The sequence below is a fragment of the Syngnathus floridae genome, chromosome 13, assembly GCF_059516105.1.
Source record: "Syngnathus floridae isolate MCC-2025c chromosome 13, RoL_Sflo_1.0, whole genome shotgun sequence".
Taxonomy (NCBI): Eukaryota; Metazoa; Chordata; class Actinopteri; order Syngnathiformes; family Syngnathidae; genus Syngnathus; species Syngnathus floridae.
This window is the reverse complement of record NC_142425.1, coordinates 8,522,288-8,538,450: the sequence shown is the minus strand read 5'-3', so window position 1 is coordinate 8,538,450 and position 16,163 is coordinate 8,522,288. Positions and strand designations below refer to the sequence as shown.

Genomic DNA, 16,163 nt, shown 5'->3' with positions numbered 1-16,163 from the left:
TTTTCATCAAACATTGTATTAAGACACCTCTGAACTGTTTTCAACTAAGAATAATGTATTACTAATACTTAGGTGAGCAAGGGTTGCCATGACGACAACAGATGCCCGTCCTCTTCGCTAAACTGTTAATCTGAGGTAACAATTATGAAATATAGTGACTTTAATCATTCACCTCATCGACAGTATAGCGAGTGCCGATTTGACTTTCCCCATGCAGAACTGTTTCGCACATCAATGCAAGCTTCATCACTAAGCTAACACATTCTAACAGCATTAGCAAAGCGCTTGGAAACATTCAAGGTCAAAGATCACAGGAGAATCTCGAGGTAAGGCCTTTCGACTTGCACATCGTGGAAAGAAATGGCGGCCTGTTTGAACACACGTTCCTACTGTTAGTGATGACATGACAAGCAGAAGTAGACAGTGGCTAAAAAAATAAAATAAAAATACGACTGTACACAACTACTTTTACTCTAGTCAGATCATTCATCCATGAGGTATTTTCTTAAAATAGTTCATTTTAATAATAAAATAATTCATTCTGGTGATTTAATCGTATTATTTATAATTATGATAAAAAACAAAATGCTTAGAAAATAAATAAAGGAAAATAATGATCATTTAAACACACTTTAGTCAAAGTAAGACGAGTGTCGTGGCTGAACTCAAATATGAACAAGAATTTTATTTTGTACACTCTATACAACAAATTCAAGAGAAAACCTCTCTCATCAAGGAAATTCTGGCTTGAGAGGCAACTGTTTTAGGGTGAATGTTCTCAGGCACAGATGAGGCTGTTATGTATACATGTGCACACATACGCAGGTATTTCTTTATCGTTTTTTTCCACACAGAAGATTAAAAAAAACAACTAATAATAATTATAATGCAACTGCCCATATAAACACATTCTCAAGCTTTCAACCTGTGTAACCCCGAAGACCATTTTGGGCAATTAAAACCTCACATAAAATCTTTTCACACACAAAAAAAAAGCTTTCTTGGGCTGTCATGAGCGTGCCAAAAGCAGCGGGTGGCACATTAACCATAAACTAGGAGGCCACTTGTGCCAATTAGAAGGCTGAAGATGAGTCATTCCCGAAGAAGGCACCGTAACAACAGCAAATCATGCAACCGGCGTGCTAAAGCAACAGATGGCGCCAATAATCCATAAGGCAATTTTCGCCGATTGTATTGTAAAAAGCAGAAAATTGACAAATAATGCATTAAAAAAAATACCCGCAGTCTGTGTGGACATGGCCTAAGGTTAAGTGGTCAGCTGTTTGCTGTGCTAGCTTAAAATGTACCCTAGCATGTGTGCGGCACAAAATTTACGATTACTTTTCAATTCAAGACATTAAGCTTGAGGACTCTCCTTCTGGCAAAGTCCCATATTCACATTTCAGATACAAATTCAAGTTATAGTGACCACTAGAGAACGTGATAATAAATACACAGCCCCCTCCCAAACAACCCAAATGTTTTTGCCAGCATGAATACATAAGTGATATTATCTTCACCATGGACGTACAAATAAACGACAAAACACATTTGCATGACCAGCTGGGATTCCTCTCAAATGGTTTTGCGACAAATATAAGATGTTGTCATCATGATGGAAGAAGGCAGCGAGTGCATCCTTGAAATAAGAAAGAAAACACCCTGGGCTCTATGTACAAGATCAAGATGGCTTTACGGATTGATATGGTTGAATACACCAGATTCCAGAAAAATGAAGAAAAAAAACATTCTGCACATTCTATTACTTCACGCCTCATTCATTCCTGGCTCGAAAATGCACAAAATGAACCTTGTTTGTGTGAATACCACATTTGTCATAATCCATCCACATATTTTTGATGTCCTTATTCATGTTGCAGCTGAGCCAAATGATGAGACAGAAGAAAAGGAGCTTTTCCATCTACAAGAGTGTCATGTTGAATTGTATTTCTAATTATTTTTCTTTCTGCGCCCAAATATTGCTTCACGTGAAACTCGTCTATGGCGCTAAAAAGGTGGACTGCTGCTCGAAACGCTAAAAGTGACTTGCCTCATTAACCTTAACAGTACATGAATATTCAGCAGTAGAACACAGAGTTGACGATCGAACAATCTCTGTACCAGCTGGCCGTGGTGTCCTTGAGCGAGACACCCATGTTCTGCTCCTCAGGCGTTCACTAAAGTAATGGGCTAAATGCTGCAGTGGACACTTTGATGAACAAATATTAAAACCTCGGTTCAACAGATTAATTGTGGGAAAGGTTCCTTCTCACTTTACTTGTTCCAGTATAAACAACTGGTCAATACAACATGCTCCTTTTGAGCTAGCTAGCGGATGCTAAGCTAACTTGTATGCCCCATTATTTTTTTGAGACTAACATGGCCGCCATTTATTGTTTTGATAAAAAAGTCGCCTCTGCCAACATGACTGCTGCAGGACACGTTGTCCATTCCATAATACAGTAACAAATGTACAGGTCGCCAATGGTTTTCACTATTAAATCCAGCTCTGTGATTTAAACTAGTTTAACTTGCCTGCTCCAGGCACAAGAAGAAGAGACAGACGGCAAACGATGCTGATAAATGGCAGTGGTGTTTTGTTCCGCCTGTAATGCTACAGGTAGTGACAAAAGTTGTCACGAAGCAGTTCAAGGCGAATGGTGGTGGCGCTACGTGGTTTGCTCCACCTGTACATGGACTTCCTGTTTTTTAGCAGCGGTCGTCATCGTCCGTGTCACTCAACAGCTCGCTTTCCGGGCTGGCCTGCGTCAAGTTCTTCCTGAAATGTCCGTTCGGGACCTGCCAGGAGTGTCTGAGCTGCGGGGCGGAGTTAATGGCATTGGCACGTCCCAAGCTGGTTGCAACGGCACTCTCAAAAGTCAGATGTTCTTGCCTTTCGCCCGTCTGACTTGCCCTGGGGTCCTCGTGAAACGGGAGGTAAGGCTCTGAGATGTAACGGTGGGGAGACGGATGGCTCAGGCCGGACGCCTGACACGAGGAAGACGGAGCCTTCTTGGAAGAGGCCGGGTTGTCTGAATGCTGGGCGCGTCCCGTGGAGGAGGCCGCCAGAGAGTTGGGGGGTTGCTCTCGGCACACCAGGGGGGAGTACGAAATGTGAGGACGAGGGCGGGAAGGTGTCTGTGGGAGCTGGCGCCGATTTCGAGGGGTGCCAGACTCGGGGGCCAAATGGGCGGGACTACTTGTTGTGTTGACCTATACACAGAAACTCAAGTTGATTTAAAACCCTTTAAGACTCAAATAAATACGGTATTTTCCCGACTATAAGGCGCACCGGACTATAAGGCGCACCTTCAATGAATGGCCCATTTTAAAACTTTGTCCTTATATAAGGCGCACCATTAATGCATCATGTCAGATTTTTAATCCAAATCAAATCATGCTCCATTTTATATATTTATTTTCTTTTTTAATTCAACTTCAGACGTAACTAATTACTTTATAATCACAAAATAATGATCCATAGTCTTTTCGATTCATGATTCATAGTCTTCAGCGGGCCACTTATGATTGATTTCATGGCACAATGCTTCGGGCCAGTTTAAATTTAGGAATTTGGTCCATAAATAAGGCACACCGGACTATAAGGCGCACTGTCGGCTTTTGAGAAAATTTTAGGTTTTTAGGTGCGCCTTATAGTCCTAAAAATACGGTACTTTACCTGTCTCTGCAAGGAGTGCGGGCGTCCTTCTTTAGGCGAGAGGGATCGTCGCCTCTCATACGACGGGTCTCGGCTTCGCTCTTCCGAGTTACAGCGAGACACGTCTGGAGACAGTAGGTGGCGTCGTTCTTTAGACCTCCCCCGCTCATGACTACTTTGATTGATTCTAGGGCCTGCCAGTGGAGTCAAATTGGGATGTTGATACAAGTTATTGATTACATAATGATACAATAGCTTTATACATTTTGAAAATAGGACCTCGATAACTCTTTTGTCGAAGTCGGAACGTGTTGTCGGGGCTGACCCTCTCTAGGGAATGTTGTTCTTGCCACAGGCGATTCACACATTGGTCTCCGATGGTGGAAAAGGAGCGCTTCATTAGCTTTCTATCTGCTGACATTCCAGGCTGAAATCGTGTAGGAAAAAAAAATAGCATCATCATCCGTGTGCACATATCAACTTTTCTAATAAATCTGCCAACTGGATTCCCAATTTCTGAATGACCCCTGATGGGAAAGTCGCTTCTTGTTTGTCGAAAATGCTGCAATACAACAGAGATGTGAAAATACATTATTCTGAATCTCATCTTTCCTACCTGCGGCTCTGCAGCCAGTCTGGGCATGGAGGACGCCCTGATGGATGATGTTCGCTGAGGCGACCTGACAACTGTCAGCCCTTGCCTTGACTGTTGTGCCACTTGATTATACTCGACCACATCGGGCACCTACACCAATGTCACAGAAAGGACAATTTTATTTTTAAATATTTTGTCATCACAGAATTTCTAACTGTATATAAATATATTTAGTCGTCACCAGAGTGTCTAAATGGTGATGGTGGTGGTGAGGCAAATGATAAGGAGGATAGGGTGGGTAGTAATCATTCTCCTCTTCCTCTCTGGAGCGAGGCCGGGGCTGAAGGAACATATCTTGCGGGGAGATAGGGCTGAGGGCCACAAAGCCTCCTTTCGTTCTGGAGGGACACAGAGAAATTATATGACTGCTGGCGCCAGGCAAAAGAAGAGATTGCAGCTGGATTGAATGGAACATATTTACAGAGCTGATCCTGCACTGTGGCCGAGGAAGGACAGTGATTTGGCGTTGCATATGATCTCCTGGGGCAAGGAGGAAGCGTCCATACGCTGGAACATTGGAGCATGTTTCTATGTGGAGAACAGGAATGTGAAAGATTGACTGTCTGTAAGAAAATAAACGGGAGGAATAAAACAACACTAAAGCAAAATGTACTTGTTCCTCCAATTGCTGTCGGAGCTTCTTGGCCTTGCTCTGCTTGTAGTAGTCCATGATCATCATGGCCGCGTAGATCTTTCCTATGGTCATGTCACTAGCTGAGAAAATAGGATGGCTAACGCTTAGCACACTTAATTTCATAACACACCTAATTGCATTAAAATGTTACCTTTGTTAATAGGAACCAGAAGGTCCAGCATTTTCTGAGAGAGGTGAGGCCAGATGACACTGATTTCCTTCTGAAGGTCCAAATCCATCTGATTTCGATCTTCTCCTCCTGTGCATACAAGCAGCGATGAGACTGCATATTTAATACAGAGCAACAATTCAAATGCAAAAAAAAATAATGCAACACTTCTCCTGACCTCCAGCTAGCTTGACTTCCAGAGCAGTGCGGATGAGAGCCATGAGAGTGGAGGTGAAGTGGACAGACATGTCCTCATCCACAGGCATGTTCATCAAGACGAGTCTCTGGGGGTTAGAGAAACATGCTGCATCATAATCAGCAAAGCTCAGTCACAGAAACAACACTCAATGTATTTATTTGAAAAAGCCCGTACAGCCTGGAATGAATGAATTTATAAGTGTCCAGAACTGCTGTGGTGGCAAAGGATCAAGTGAAATAAATTCATAGGAGGTGCGATTTACATTTACAAAATGAAACTTATAATGAGATTTTTTTTATTACTATTATTATCTGAAAAAAGTCACCACAGCCATTCCAGGATTTCAAAAAGCATCAAATACGAGTCTGCTAACCAGCCACAATACTAGCTCCACTTTTCAGATTAAATTGATCAACAGCAAGTTCTGACTGACAATTTATTTTTGTGATTGGTGTGTAATTTATTATTATTATCATTATTATTATTATTATCATTGTGCACTCACTTGTTGGATTGGGAATTGCAAAATTCAAAACAACTTTCAGTTGAATGTAACAATCAACATTGTTGAATTAATATCTTTGACTGTGTCAATCAAAATGGAATATTATTACATAATGTAATAAATGATCAAATTTGATTATCAAGGTGCAACTAGTGTTGTGGCAACATCACGTACACATGCACACTGATGCAATGCACACTGTGACAGGAGGCACATCACATAGGATATGGAAGAAAAAAGACGGATGATGAGAAGATCTAGCATGTGGATGTTTGTCAACTCCCTTGGAAAAAAAAATCTTCTTAAAACAGCCACTGACAGCAAATAAAAAAATATGATACACACATCCCGATAGGAAGGAAGAGGATTAGGACCAGTGAAGAAAAAAAAAAAAAAAAAAAGGGGGGGTGACAGCATTCTGACTTTAAAATTAGAATTCCTACTTTAAAGTCAGAATTCTGACTTTAAAGTCATATCTCACAAAAAATGTAAAAAATCGGAATGTGTGTATTTTGCTGTATGTGTCAGCCAAAAAGCAACAAAAAAAAAGCATTTCATCCGTCAATGAACAAACATGACTGCGTCATAAATGCTTTGGAAGCAAATAAAAAAAATAATTTGATGTTGTACATCTGAACCCTTCAGATACATGAACAGCCTCTTTTGGGTCTACCTTATAAGCCACCTTGGATGGACATTTCTTGCCAAGGCCAAGAGGTGGCGACATGTTGGTCAACATCTCATACATGTCAGTGTAATGGATGCGACCACTGTGGGCGCCGGATAGTCGAGACGATGGGAAGGATGTGATGGAGGGAGAGGAAATGGGGGTGGGGGTTAAATAAAAATAAGGGGAAATAACAGAATGGTGGAGAAAGAGGAGAGAAGATTATTCCAGTGCATCACATAAGAGGAAAAATAGGTTGCATTATTTCTATGCTGACATGATGAGGGCATAGAAATTTCAGAAGGAAGTGGGGAATATCTTAGAATGAGCAAAGAAATGACAGCCTGGGTCTGGCGCAAACGACATACGGTGCATGCGAGTATGCGAGAGCTTTCTATCAGACCCACAAGGCAGAAAGAGACGGGCCTCCCATAATTGGCATCACATTTGAGTTAACTTTCCAGTATTAGAAATTTCATGTAAATGCTGAGAGATGATCTCTAGTTACAGGAAGACTTCACGAGTTTTATCCATAGTTATGTCGTATGTATTTCAAATCAACTTTCCTCATTGAAATGAATTGAAACGATATTAATCCATTCCATTGGATGTTTTGCAAGTTTTTGGCTTGCCTGTGTGTTTCTTTGTCAATTTTTACAACTTGTCTTAAAACACATTTTCATTCTTTAGCTTTTGACTCAGAACGAGACTCTGCATTTTTTTTGTGTTTTATTGCATTTACCGTTTTCTTTTAACTGTTTTTACAGATCACATTTAGAAATTACCGTATTTTCCGCACTATAAGGCGCACCTAAAAACCTCCAATTTTCTCAAAAGCCAACAGTGCGCCTTATATGGACCAATATTGAACCACTACAGCAGGCGTGTCCAAAGTCCAGCCCGCTGGCCAAATGTATATATCTTATATATGGACAAAGTTTTAAAATGGGCCATTCATTGAAGGTGTGCCTTATAATCCAGTGCGCCTTATATATGGACAAAGTTTTAAAATGGGCCATTCATTGAAGGTGCGCCTTATAATCCGGTGCGCCTTATAGTGCGGAAAATACAGTAAGCTTTCCCAAATATTCAAATTTATGGTGATGCCCCTGCATGAAATGCATGTCATCTCTCCGCATTCACACATACTATGTCCATATAAGGATGGGAAGTCCCGCCCCTTAGTGCCCTGACACTGGACTGTCATCCTTTGCCCATCAGAAAAACGCACTCTAAAAGAGTCAAGCAAGGTGGTGACATCCAATAAAGACAAAAGAAGAAGAGGGACAGGAAGAAGTCAGCAAGGGTCCCACGCGGCGGAGGCTGAGTGGGTTTTTGCTTTGTTTGGGGGGAGAGCAAACCTTGCATGCCACCCTGTGGGGGCAGTTCTTCCCAAATCCCAGGGGAGGTGAGATAGAGTGCACAACTTTGTACATCTCCTTATAGTGGATCCTACCACTGGAAAGAACATAGGAGTTTTTAGTTTGGGGTCACAGGCCACAGGAAGGGTGACGGACCTTTAGTGGTGGTTGCTTTAAAGCATTGAAACAGATTTCAAACGCTCAATGGACACTTCATTAGGTACACAGCAGCCAACCAGAATACAATAGGTGAGTTTTCAGGGAATTAAGGAAAATAGGTTTCCTCCCAAAAACTATGAATAGGTTAACTGTACCTAATGAAGTGACCCGGCAGGGTCTTCCATTGGCGAAATGTCCCTTCATGATATTTTATACAGTACTTCAAATTTGATAAAGTAGACGTTAGAACAATAAAATGACACGGTTGAACAAAGATGGAGCGACACTGACCAGGCGGCCCGATCGTACTCCCCCCAGATTCGGACAAACTCGTCCAAGTGGTGAGGACCCAGGATGGACGAGTCTCGAGTCAGGTATTCAAAGTTATCCATGATCACAGCCACAAACAAGTTCAGCATCTGGACAGAAAGATTGATGATATTTTTATTAATGCTGTTGCATGTGGGTACTGAAGAAATTGTTTTCTATTCTCACCAGGAAGGAACTGAAGAAGATGAAGGACACAAAATAGAAGTAAGCAAAATCGGAGCCGCAACCTCCCTCCTGCTTCGTGTTTAGTACAGGTAAGAGATTGGAGGGGTCCGCTTCACACTGCTGCCCGCCAAGACAGGACAACATGATCTCCTGCCACGACTCTCCTGTGGCACTCCTGGAAAAACAAATGTATATACATCTATTTTTTTAAAAATACATTTGTTGCACCACTTTTTTCCCTCAGTCTCACACACAACACTTAAGGAGTTAAGTGTTTCACAGCAGCTCCCATCAGCTTCTGACAACAAGTGGCCCTTGGGGTACTTTAAGAAGCTTAGCATTACCATTGTAACCTAGCAACATCATCCCAACAACATCACAGTGGAGCAGTAAATGCAAACCAGAGGGTGAAGCACAGCGTTGAATGTCATTTCGGATCTTGGACCCGTTCCCAGATTGTGTGGCAGTCACAATCTAAATGGTGTGTAATATCAAGAATGTTTAAAAAAAATATATTAAAAAAATTACATACATCAAATGTGTTCTATATTTCACTTTTCTGCCCCGTATTTAAAAGCATGATTTGAGAAGTAGTCTGGCGAAAATAAAACCAATGTTTACATTTTGAAGATAACTTTGTGCCATTTACCTGAAGAGCAGCATCAGAGCGCCGGAGAAGCTCTTGAAGTTGTTGTGCTGGTTGATGTGCGTCTCCTCGTTCAGCTTAATGTTGCCAAAAACCTGATTCAAATGGTGACAGGCGTTAACAAAGGACAATTAGTCATTCTGTGTTTGCAAAATTCTTCTTGAATGCTATTTATTCATTTATTTATTTATTTAATGTATTCATTTAATGTATTTATTTATTTTTTAGATTTATTTAATTAATTTAATTTCTTTATTTATTTAATGTATTTATTTTATTTTATTTATTGGTATAAATATTATAGCTCAGCACTGGCTCAGTCCACTTTGGACCCAATCCTGGGTTAGTTATATCATCCAATTTGGGTTCCATTTAAGGTGTAATCTAATACATGATGTGACGACGTGTGCATGTCTGACCTGCATGCCAATGATGGCGTAGATGAAGAAGAGCATAGCAATGAGCAGGCAAACATAAGGCAGAGCTTTGAAGGACTGCACAAAGGTCCACAGAAGGATGCGGATCGTGTAGCCTTGTCTGAGCAGCTTGATCAGACGTGCTGCTCTGAACAACTTCAGGAAACTCATGTTGAATGTATCCACAAACTGGTAGAGGGAAGCGTGTAGTCAGAAGCAGAAGACTCCACCATCCTCCCAATTCCACTTTGGCACTTACCTGCAAGTCCACTATTATCTCGGTGATGCTGCCCAATACGGTGATGAAGTCAAAAATGTTCCACGTGTCTCGAAAGTAATTCTGTGATGACACAAAAAAACGGTTGGACTCCTTTCCAGATCACCACACAAGTTTGTTCCTCCTCACCAGAAAGCCAAATGCCATTATCTTCAAGACGCATTCAATGGAGAAGAGAACGGTGAAGGCTGTGTTCAGATGTTTGAGGACAGCTTCATAGGCGGGCGGGGCTGAATAATACTAAACACACACAACAAGTTTTTAAGCACAAGAATCTTTCGACAGCTACAGGTTGATGGAAGATTCCTCCAGAGCCCGAAATAGCCTCCGAGTCTTCTTCACCCCTCATCTGTCGCACTATAAAAAGCAGTCATTCCTCCGCCGGCGGCAGCCACCGTTAATGAGGTCATGCTAAATAGCAGCCCCTGGACGTTAGCGATCAATATGTAATACAGGCTGAGTCACCCCGCGTCGCTCTGTCTGAGCAGTCCAGGGGAAAAAAAAGAAGACAATTTGAGGAAATAAATAGCAGTAAGAGAGCTCGGGAGGAAGAAGAGGACAAAACAATGAAAGCATCACTGTCAGGATGAGTACCTTCATCATGAGGACGATGGTGTTGAGAGCGATCATGGCCAGGACGGTGTACTCGAAAGAGGGCGAGACCACAAAATGCCACAGGCGGTACTGGAAGGTGTGTCGGTTTTGAGGCATGTAACGGGTTAGCGGCTTGGCGCTGATGGTAAAGTCGATGCATGCCCTCTGAAGTGGAAAGGACAGGTGGGAAAAATTGATGTTGATTTCCAAAAGCATGTATGGTGAGCAGAAAAAGTCTACACACCCCTGCTGTATTAACAGGTTTTTGTGATATAGCAAAAAAAAAATGACGCAGAGTTAAGTAATTTCTAAACTGCAACCTGGATGACTCAATTGAAAGAAAATGAAGAGAAGTAAAAATTAACATTTGAAATAATGTGGTTGCACAAATGTACACACCCTCAAAACTCAGATGTAGCTGTGTTCAGAATTAACCACATTTCAACTCATGTTAAAAACATTTTTTTAATTAAATACATTATTAATTATTTAAATTGAACTTTCTAAATTAATATTTATTATTATTATTTATGTTTTTATTTATTTAAAAAAAATTCTACCAATTATGGGTGCACTAGTAAAGGACCACTATTGCTATTTCATTTTTGCTACATTTTTCAAAAGTCCGGCATTCGCTGCTGTCAAAATTGCCCACACCCACCTTGTTTTTGTCTGCTGCTGTGCCAAATTACCTTTTTTCTCACACCCCGTGATGGATAAATAATATATGTCAGCTTTCCCTCACCTCATTCTTTTCCAGGCTACACTCCTCCATCATCTTATCTCCCTGCTCCTGGAAGGTGATAATGATGAGGGCCACAAAGATGTTGACAAAGAAGAAAGGAAAGACCACAAAGTAGATGACATAGAAGATGGACATCTCCATCCTGTTGCCGTGGCTCGGGCCTCTAGCCTCCTCTGTCACGTCCACCGAGTGCTGGAGGACCCTGCAGGACCACAATACGGCCCTTGTTATCATCAACATCAAATATAGACCTGATTAGTAAATCTTTCCATTTGTGAGTAAGATTAGTCATTCTTCACAGTGGATAAAGAATATATGCCTTTGAGTATTGCAGTTTTGTCTGTCTAGATGTGTTGCTCCACCGTTTGTCTTCAAATTCACTAGCTGTCGGTGTTGACTTCACTGCCACCATATCAGAGCTCAAAAAAATCAAATCAAATATCATAATTGGCACAAGTTGTATCTAAAAAGACTCAAGAATTCTAGTTATTCATATCTCAACATCCCACTGTATTAAATGTTGCATAATTTGCCAAAACGCCACGAGGTACTAATCTTCTCGTCAAAGTCATTCACCATTTAAATGTCCCCCTGGCATTTGAAGAATATGATTTTAAATTATGAAATAAACCATTAAATGACTATGGTTAATTTATAATCCCTGTCAGTAAAATATAGTCGAACCTTACAGCCAGATAAAATCTTTCTTAAATGACTTTTGTTCACCAAAATGTCTGGGACAGGCAGATACTTACTGCGGCCAACCTTCTCCGGTGGACACGGTGAAGAGAGTCAACAGAGCCCAGATGATGTTGTCATAGTGGAACTCGTGTCGTTTCCAGTCTCGTTTCTTCACCTCTTTCTTGTCCTTCCCGTAGTCGATATAGTAACCTCTGAATGAGAGGATAGAAGAGTGAGAAAAGTATTCGGCGTTTGTATTGACAAATGAAAATCAGGAATAGGCAATGTTTATGTTTGCATGGGGATGCTAAGATGGATCACAAATAGTTGTCAATTTTTTTTTTTTTTTTAATGTGGCCCGCGATACAGATTTTGCATCGACTTTGTATCATTACTAAAATTACAAATTGCTTGCTATTTTTATTACTATTTGTCTTTTTAAAATATTAGAACAGTTTATCAGTGTAGAGTGACATTTTCTTAAGAGATATTACTTGCTTTACCGAAGCCTTATCGAGAACACGGAGTCGTTGGAAATATGCAAAAGAGCAACAGAGTGAAGTGAGCGAGAGATATTACTGGCAGTCCTTCTCCGTGTCCTTGGAGCTGTCGTTGCAGTAGAAAAACTTCCCCTTGAAGAGCTGCACAGCAATGACGGCGAAGATGAACATGAACAGCTTGTACACAATCAGGATGTTGAAGACGTTTTTCAGGGACGTCACCACGCAGTCGAAAACGGCCTGCGGAAAGAATTCGAACCGTTTTTTGATTCGCTCAAACATTTCTGTAGAAGAACATCCTTCAGACCTTCAGTTTTGGAAGTCTCTTAATGGTCTTCAAGGGTCTGAGCACACGTAATACTCGGAGCGATTTGATTGTTTTGATGTCCCTTCCTTTGTTATTTCTGTTTCAAAAAACACAGCATCACATTTGATAGAACTCATTCCTCCATATTGGCTACGTTCTCAACCTGACAATTTCTTACCCCATCACATTGCTGCAGGCCGTCCCACAAGGTCACCATCCAGAGACAGAAGAGACAAGGAGAAGGTCACGCATATAAACCGTTAAGATATGCTCATGCCGCATCCGAGCACAGCACAACGCAGCAGACGAGCACTTTTGACATGAATACGTTTCGACGCTCCGGCCGGAATTAATCATGCGACTGACGTGAGGGCGAAGGCCACCAGAGCTCCCACCACCACTATGAAGTCCAGGATGTTCCACAGGTCTCGGAAGTAGGAGCCGTCGTGGAGGAGCAGACCCTGGTCGATCATCTGGGGGACCAACAAGGATGTGACATTGCTCAAACGTAATTTTAGGAACACATTTTAGGAAAATAAACCGGGTATGTTCATTAATATGTACTGTCCCTTTTCAGATAAATAAAATAAATAATGATTTTTTTATATATATATTTGTTGTAAGCCTAAAGGGACTGATTGACATTTTATTCACTCCATATTTTTTTAGAATAATCGGTTGATTATTATTATAATAATATAATATAATTGATTATTATCGGAAATATCGGAATTTGCCTTATCTAAAAATCAGTCTGTAACCTAATATTTACATTTTAAACAGTGCCCCTCATACCAAAAGCATCTTTTTTCATTTGCGTGGTGACTTACCTTAATAATCATCTCGAAGGTGAAGACGCCAGTGAACACATAATCAAAATAGCGCAGAACCTAAAACACACCGATCAAATAAATTGCCATTAAAAAATAAAAACTTGTGTCACTTCATTATTAAGGTGAAGCTCATTTCAAAACTCAGACTCTCATCTTCTGCTTTGATATGAAACAATCTCTTGCCAACCTAATCATCATTTAATCGTCTTTCCATTAGTTCTCAGTAGCTCCATTTTGTGAAACAACTTGAGAAAATGTACTTTTTCCTCGTTTTTTCGGCTATTTGAACTGCTGTGCAGATCACAAGTACCCTTGGGATTATTAAATTGTACCTCAAGATAATGACTTAGATGACAAGGCATGAATTGGATCGTAAAATTGAATTGCCATGTATGACTTCACCAACCTTGTTCCAGTCCGACGTGGTGGACACGGGGTCCTCGGCGGCGAGCGCGATGCTACTTGCGGCGATGACCAGCAAGATGGACATTTCAAAGTACCTGAGGTTCACCACGTAGTGACACGCTCGACGTACCCTGGACGAAGAATGAAGAAGTTTCACTTTCTTATCTTCTGATAATCGTGTGCAATGAAAAAAAAAAACAGTTGAGCACGAGAGCTTACGGGTTGTCTGGTTTGAAGATGAACATGCTGTCAGGCGTCACATTGTTGACTGGTTTGACGTCTTCAGCTGCCTCCTTCTCAGACTTGGAGGCTTCGGGCTCTTTGCTGTTAACTACAAAAGAGGGGAAATGACAGTCAAGTGAATCAAACCTAAAACCGTTTAGATCATCTACCAGTTACCAGTGATCGTGGAGAGCTCCATAGATGCCTCCATGTCAGGCATTTCCACGATCACGCTGGAGCTGAGTTGGGATTTATCCAAGTCTTCTTGGTTGCTTTCTTCTAAAGCAAGTGGACACACTTCTCCCTGAGGGAGATCAGCTTGCTTTTGGACACCTGGTTTGTTGTCCTGCTGGTCGATGTCCACTTGCTCACTTTCATCACCACGCCTGAAAACACCCACAGAAACACCCCCACAAATAAAATCTCTATTGGCTTAATTTGGTGAGAACTAAATAGACAGAATATTCACAAGACTATATGTTCTCACCTTCTCTCCTCAGGAGTGGATTCCTCTCTCTTCTCACTCTCCACTTCCTTCTCCTCAACTTTGGTTGGAAGCCTGTTCCTCTCTCTGCTGACCGAACGACTTCCTTTCCGGGGAGAAGATCCCTGACTCCTGGCGCCGTTCTGCCGACTACGCAAGGCCTTGCCGCTCCTGATCCCGCCGCCGTCGCCGTTGTCCGGCGGTCTGAACTTCTTCACGGCTCTGTGCTGACGATCGCCGTTCAACCTGGGGCTCCTTCGCTTGTGAGTCTCGTCGACGTCAAGGCTGAGCGCTGGTATGGAATCAGGAGGATTCTCCGGGGTGATACTCAAGGGGTCCGATATCTCGGGAGGCGGCGCCGAGATAGGAGGTTCCGAGGGAACAGCTTCGGAAGGCATCTCTGTGGAAGTCTGGTTCTGGGGATTTGCAAGGGGGTCCTCCAGGCACCCCACTCCCCCTGGAGGAGTACTCTGTATCGCCTTGCGGTGCAGGGACTGCGGCCGCCCGTGTTGGGACTGGCCCGGGGAGGCGGCCGGTCCGTCTTTCTCCTCACTGGGGCCGCTGAACAAAATCTCCCGGCTGGACATCTGGCGATGTCTCCGCAGTTGGCTGGTCCTCTGCTCCCACACCGACATGGTCATCCTCTTTCTCCTCTCTCGCCTGGACATGAAAGAGTTAGACGAGTTGAGTGGCGGGAGAGGCCGGCTGTCCCTGAGGCTGCCCTGAGCCTCCTCCAGGGAGCGGGAGTAGATGGCCCGGCTGCGGTGGATGGCTCTTTTTCTGTACAGGTACGGCCGCCTCCTACGGCTTCCTCTGTGGACAGAAGGAGAACACATGAATTTATCACACTGAATAGCATGTTTTAGAAAAAAAGCAAAATTCAAAATGGCTAATTTAAGTTTTCACTGTTTTTGTTACTGATCCAGTAATTTTGTTTGTCTAAAGTCGAACAGTTTTGGAGTCGTACAAATCCCAAATCGGAATGATGTCATAAGAAATAGATGAGTGTGGTTTTTTTTTTCGATCTGGGCTACGAATAGATAAATTCCACAAAACATTGACATTATAAGTGCACCAAAATTTTTTTGCAACAGTAAAAAAAGTTCTTTGGAAATAATAAAATCAAGAATTGCACATTAGTGAGTCCGCCGGTGCTGAATTGCAAATAAGCAGTTGTCCACTGTATTAAAATTTTGATATTTTCGTCAGATATAATTCATAATCACCCACAAAAAAAAAATCATCCGATATTTTATTGTTTTTACTGCATTCACACATTTTGAGCAGCATTCCAGAATGGGTCGTGTTCGACTTCAAGATTTTCCTCAGAATTTTATCAATATGACAAATGATGAAAACTGACGTGCATAGCAGATGCTGTAATCGAAAGCCTAAAGTAGTAACAGCAAGCCATTTAATTCCAAAACAAAATCCATTTTTTAAGTGAGAATTGCTGTGTGTGCTTTCAACAGAAAGAGTGAAATGTAGAAGTGAGTCAGAGGCACGAAAAGAACAAAATATGTCATCCGGAGCATGAAGACAATGAGGCCG

The 16,163-nt window shown here is 41.9% G+C and overlaps 1 protein-coding gene across 1 annotated transcript in view; it reads right to left on the bottom strand.

Moving 5' to 3' along the window:
* Positions 1 to 665: 665 nt before the first annotated feature.
* cacna1ea (calcium voltage-gated channel subunit alpha1 Ea) overlaps positions 666 to 16,163 on the bottom strand; it is a 51,243-nt gene continuing 35,745 nt past the window's right edge. The window contains exons 21-48 of the mRNA XM_088395046.1: positions 14,616 to 15,425; positions 14,306 to 14,514; positions 14,126 to 14,237; positions 13,908 to 14,037; positions 13,499 to 13,558; positions 13,035 to 13,141; positions 12,847 to 12,858; positions 12,669 to 12,765; positions 12,441 to 12,601; positions 11,936 to 12,073; positions 11,181 to 11,382; positions 10,436 to 10,600; positions 9,971 to 10,081; positions 9,824 to 9,904; positions 9,568 to 9,753; positions 9,152 to 9,243; positions 8,503 to 8,677; positions 8,299 to 8,426; positions 6,494 to 6,590; positions 5,295 to 5,400; positions 5,099 to 5,206; positions 4,927 to 5,027; positions 4,735 to 4,841; positions 4,495 to 4,651; positions 4,275 to 4,403; positions 3,938 to 4,085; positions 3,680 to 3,852; positions 666 to 3,213 (exon numbers count right to left, since the gene is read on the bottom strand). Of these exons, the coding sequence (XP_088251172.1) occupies positions 2,710 to 3,213; positions 3,680 to 3,852; positions 3,938 to 4,085; positions 4,275 to 4,403; positions 4,495 to 4,651; positions 4,735 to 4,841; positions 4,927 to 5,027; positions 5,099 to 5,206; positions 5,295 to 5,400; positions 6,494 to 6,590; positions 8,299 to 8,426; positions 8,503 to 8,677; positions 9,152 to 9,243; positions 9,568 to 9,753; positions 9,824 to 9,904; positions 9,971 to 10,081; positions 10,436 to 10,600; positions 11,181 to 11,382; positions 11,936 to 12,073; positions 12,441 to 12,601; positions 12,669 to 12,765; positions 12,847 to 12,858; positions 13,035 to 13,141; positions 13,499 to 13,558; positions 13,908 to 14,037; positions 14,126 to 14,237; positions 14,306 to 14,514; positions 14,616 to 15,425 (4,606 nt within the window). The 3' untranslated portion in view covers positions 666 to 2,709. The remainder of the gene's footprint in view (positions 3,214 to 3,679; positions 3,853 to 3,937; positions 4,086 to 4,274; positions 4,404 to 4,494; positions 4,652 to 4,734; positions 4,842 to 4,926; positions 5,028 to 5,098; positions 5,207 to 5,294; positions 5,401 to 6,493; positions 6,591 to 8,298; positions 8,427 to 8,502; positions 8,678 to 9,151; positions 9,244 to 9,567; positions 9,754 to 9,823; positions 9,905 to 9,970; positions 10,082 to 10,435; positions 10,601 to 11,180; positions 11,383 to 11,935; positions 12,074 to 12,440; positions 12,602 to 12,668; positions 12,766 to 12,846; positions 12,859 to 13,034; positions 13,142 to 13,498; positions 13,559 to 13,907; positions 14,038 to 14,125; positions 14,238 to 14,305; positions 14,515 to 14,615; positions 15,426 to 16,163) is intronic.